This window comes from Chelon labrosus (genome assembly GCF_963514085.1).
Source record: "Chelon labrosus genome assembly, chromosome: 14".
Lineage (NCBI taxonomy): Eukaryota > Metazoa > Chordata > Actinopteri > Mugiliformes > Mugilidae > Chelon > Chelon labrosus.
The window spans coordinates 166,233-170,018 of record NC_140347.1 but is presented as its reverse complement, the minus strand read 5'-3'; the positions used below and the strand labels follow the sequence as shown (position 1 = coordinate 170,018).

Here is a 3,786-nt window from a genome sequence, read left to right as displayed (position 1 = left end):
TCTGAGAGTCTGATTGACAGGTGAAGAACAGGTGAAGAACAGGTGACTTCTCTTTGTGCTTGTTTTTTACCAAACAAACCTGGTACCGGGTTCTGCTGAACGTTCTGCAGCAGTCAACCGGTCGTATGGTGTGAAGGTTCTACCTGTGTCTTAGTTTCATACTCAGCCCTTTGCCTCCATCTAGTGGTCTAATGGTGATACTACAGATAATAAACAATACAACCATCACGTAGAGAAAGCATCTTCTTCTGGATTCTATAACGTGCACAATGATGTCCAGGATAAATAAAATGTGTGTACGTTGCCTCCTGTAGAGGAATCAGTAGGATTTTGTAGCCAGATTCCCTTTCAAGAGGTAAAAACCCAATGTGGAACACTTTGGGTTCTTTGGTTCTCCACATGTCCAAATGGAGAGTCTTTGTGTTCTTGGGTTACGGGTAACTGCAGTACTCTAATTATCTTTTATACACTCTTTTAGTTTACCACTAATTAATCAGATATAGGAACAGACACAATGTTACTGACACTGGAGTCTGACCTGTCCGCAGAGACCAGGGTCCATAGAGACCAGATCCACAGAGACCAGGGTCCATAGAGACCAGATCCACAGAGACCAGGGTCAGGAACATGGACCTGATGGTTCTGGAGGTTAAAGAATCATTTCTGTTTGACATTGTAATTCAGGACTGCGTCTCCCACAGTTCACTGCTGCATGTTACAGGAGATCAGCTGATCAGTCATTCAGAGACAAAAACAAAATGTGACATCATCATGAGATCAGAGGTTGAGTTGACCAGACTCCATTCAGTTTTTGTCATATTTAATTCAGGTCATTCATTAATGATTCATTTTACACTCAGTCGTGTCTGACAGGTTCCTTAATAAATGAGCCAATCAGAGTGGCTGGATGAGAGCAGAGCGACAGCAGAGCCAATCAGAGCACAGCAGGAATCAGGTCAGACTTCCTGCTCTGCTTCAGACAGAAAACCTGATGAAAAGTCAACAAGGTCCAAACGTAACGACGTTAAAGGATCCGTGACGTTTATTGGGTTCTAAAGAAGTGATCTAAACATTTGACATGAGATAATAAATCAGTTCCGAGGGTTAGACATGTGACTTCTTTCCAAATAATTGAATAAGAATCCTTCACTGCTACTGAGAATTTACTTCATTATAAACATTAAACCAACCACAGACCACCATGAGAACCACAGACCGCCACTCCAAGAACCGGGTCTCTGTCGATGAAGTTAACAGTAATAAAGTGAACTTTTAACCCTCGGCTCAGAGTGACGGGCTGATTATCGTCTGTTTCTCCTTTCATCAGATTTCAAACCACAGACAAAGGTCAACACAGGTCACTTCCTGTTTTCAGGTTCAGCTCTGTCAGTGCTTGGTTTCAGTTTCAGTTCCTTCAGTCAATGTGTTGCTGAACAGATGTCCCCGTCATGTCCTCCATGTTGGATCTATGCATCTGTCACATTGTCATGACAATATGACCGTTTGTCATATTGTCATGACAAACAGGAAACAGCTCAGCAGCTTGAACCACGTAAAGTTCAGACAGGAACTCACAGGGACAGGTACTGATACGACAGGAAGTCCTTTTAAGGACGATGATTGGGTTTCCTGTGGAACGTTGGTTAACTCAGAGATTCTAACGGAAAGAAACAGGAAGAGATTTAACAACCTGGGTCCAGTAGAGACCAGTAGAGTCCAGTAGTCCACCTTTGGTGTCTCTGCAGCCTCAGTTGGTCTCTGGTGGTCCAGGCAGTTCCTGGAGGACACCAGAGTTCATCTCCAAGGAGTTGTTGGATGGGTGGATCTGGTTCTGGCTGCTGTTGGACCGAGGACCAAAGACGTGGCAGAGTCCTCGGCTGAGCTCACTGCGGATGTTCTCGCTGGACAGGACGTAGAGGAGGGGGTTGACGGCGCTGTTGACGGTGGACAGGCCCAGGGAGATGGTGTAGGGGGTGTACATGGTGGTCTCGAAGAGGCAGGTGCTGTCCTTCAGCTGGGGGAAGTGGAAGATGACAGCTCTGGCTAGCAGGATCAGGTGGTACGGGGCAAAGCAGACCAGGAAGAGCGCCACCACGGCCACCGCCAGACGCCGGACGCGCCGCTTCTGCTCCGACCGCAGCCCCGTGCTGCGGTGCACGTTGGCCAGGATGCCACGGTTGGTCAGCACCAGCAGCAACAGCGGCGCCAGGAAGCCCACCAGGAAGCGGGCGTAGTAGAAGCCTGTCACCATGGCGCTGCTCTGACTCGGCTCGAAGCAGTGCTGCTTGTCCTCACCACCCTCCTTCATGATGAAGACGGGGACGTGACCAATGGCCACCACCAGGACGATGGCGAGGGTGATGAAGGCGGCGTGGCGGCGTCGGCGACGGCCACGCGCCTCCATGCTGTAGACCACGGCCACGTAGCGGTCGAAGGAGATGCAGCAGAGCAGGAAGATGCTGATGTACATGTTGGTGAAGAAGATGTAGCCTGTCACCTTGCACGCTGCCGGCGTCCCTCGCCACCTGTGATCATTGACGATGTAGTCCGCCCACACTGGCAGCGTGCACAGGTAGCTGAGGTCACACAGCGACAGGGCCCACAGGTACACACCCAGAACATTCTTCTTTTGCACCTGCAGCCAGGTGAGGATGAGCGTCAGCAGGTTGGCGGGAAGACCCACCACCAGAACCGAGCTGTACAGCAGCACCAGCGGCAGACGGCCCTCGTTGTACGGCGTCTCGCACGGCACCAAGCTCTGGTTGGTCGTCAGGGAAACAGTGACAGGAGTCTACAGGACACATGGGGACAGAGACTGTTATGTCTTCTCAACCTTCTGTCTTTAATGATCGTCAGCTGATCAGAATGTTTCTGACGATGTATCAGATTTAAGAAGTGATGTGTTAAAATCTGAGAAGACTTCCTGTCATCATTTCTGAGACATGAGCAGGAAAACCCCGCCATAATAAAAGTGTGTTTCCTCTTGAAGACGTGTCAATGTCTCAGACTGAAACCACAGAACTCTCAAAGACTTCCTGTCAGAACTGATCGGAGTCAAACAGTCAAAGAAACCTTCTCCTTAACAGGTGAACCATTGCTGTTGGTCACATGACCCTCACCTGGCAGGTGGGAGGGGCCACGTTTGTTTGAGGTGGTTTACCTGAGACATCTGGATTTGATTGATTGACACCTGAAGAGTCTCTGGACATTAATGGTTCATCAGAGAACCACTGACTGGAGACAGGTCCAGGTCACTAACAGACTCATCCTCTCATATATAGATCACCCTCTCACACACAGATCATCACCCTCTCATCAGATCATCACCCTCTCATCAGATCATCACCCTCTCACACACAGATCATCACCCTCTCATCAGATCATCACCCTCACACACAGATCATCACCCTCTCATCAGATCATCACCCTCTCATCTACAGATCATCACCCTCTCATCAGATCATCACCCTCTCATCAGATCATCACCCTCTCACACACAGATCATCACCCTCTCATCAGATCATCACCCTCACACACAGATCATCACCCTCTCATCAGATCATCACCCTCTCATCTACAGATCATCACCCTCTCATCAGATCATCACCCTCTCATCAGATCATCACCCTCTCACACACAGATCATCACCCTCTCATCAGATCATCACCCTCTCACACACAGATCATCACCCTCTCATCAGATCATCACCCTCTCACACACAGATCATCACCCTCTCATCAGATCATCACCCTCTCACACACAGATCATCACCCTCACACACAGATC

At 49.1% G+C, this 3,786-nt stretch overlaps 1 protein-coding gene across 1 annotated transcript; it reads right to left on the bottom strand.

Moving 5' to 3' along the window:
- Window positions 1–1,002: 1,002 nt before the first annotated feature.
- On the bottom strand, window positions 1,003–3,209 carry LOC311499363 (putative G-protein coupled receptor 132; the record flags this gene model as incomplete). Its single annotated transcript, XM_084560318.1, has 2 exons — window positions 1,003–2,791; window positions 3,120–3,209. The coding sequence occupies 2 exons, from the start codon at window positions 3,207–3,209 to the stop codon at window positions 1,748–1,750; spliced, it is 1,134 nt and encodes a 377-aa protein (XP_084416444.1). The 3' UTR covers window positions 1,003–1,747.
- Between the last annotated feature and the right edge of the window lie 577 nt (window positions 3,210–3,786).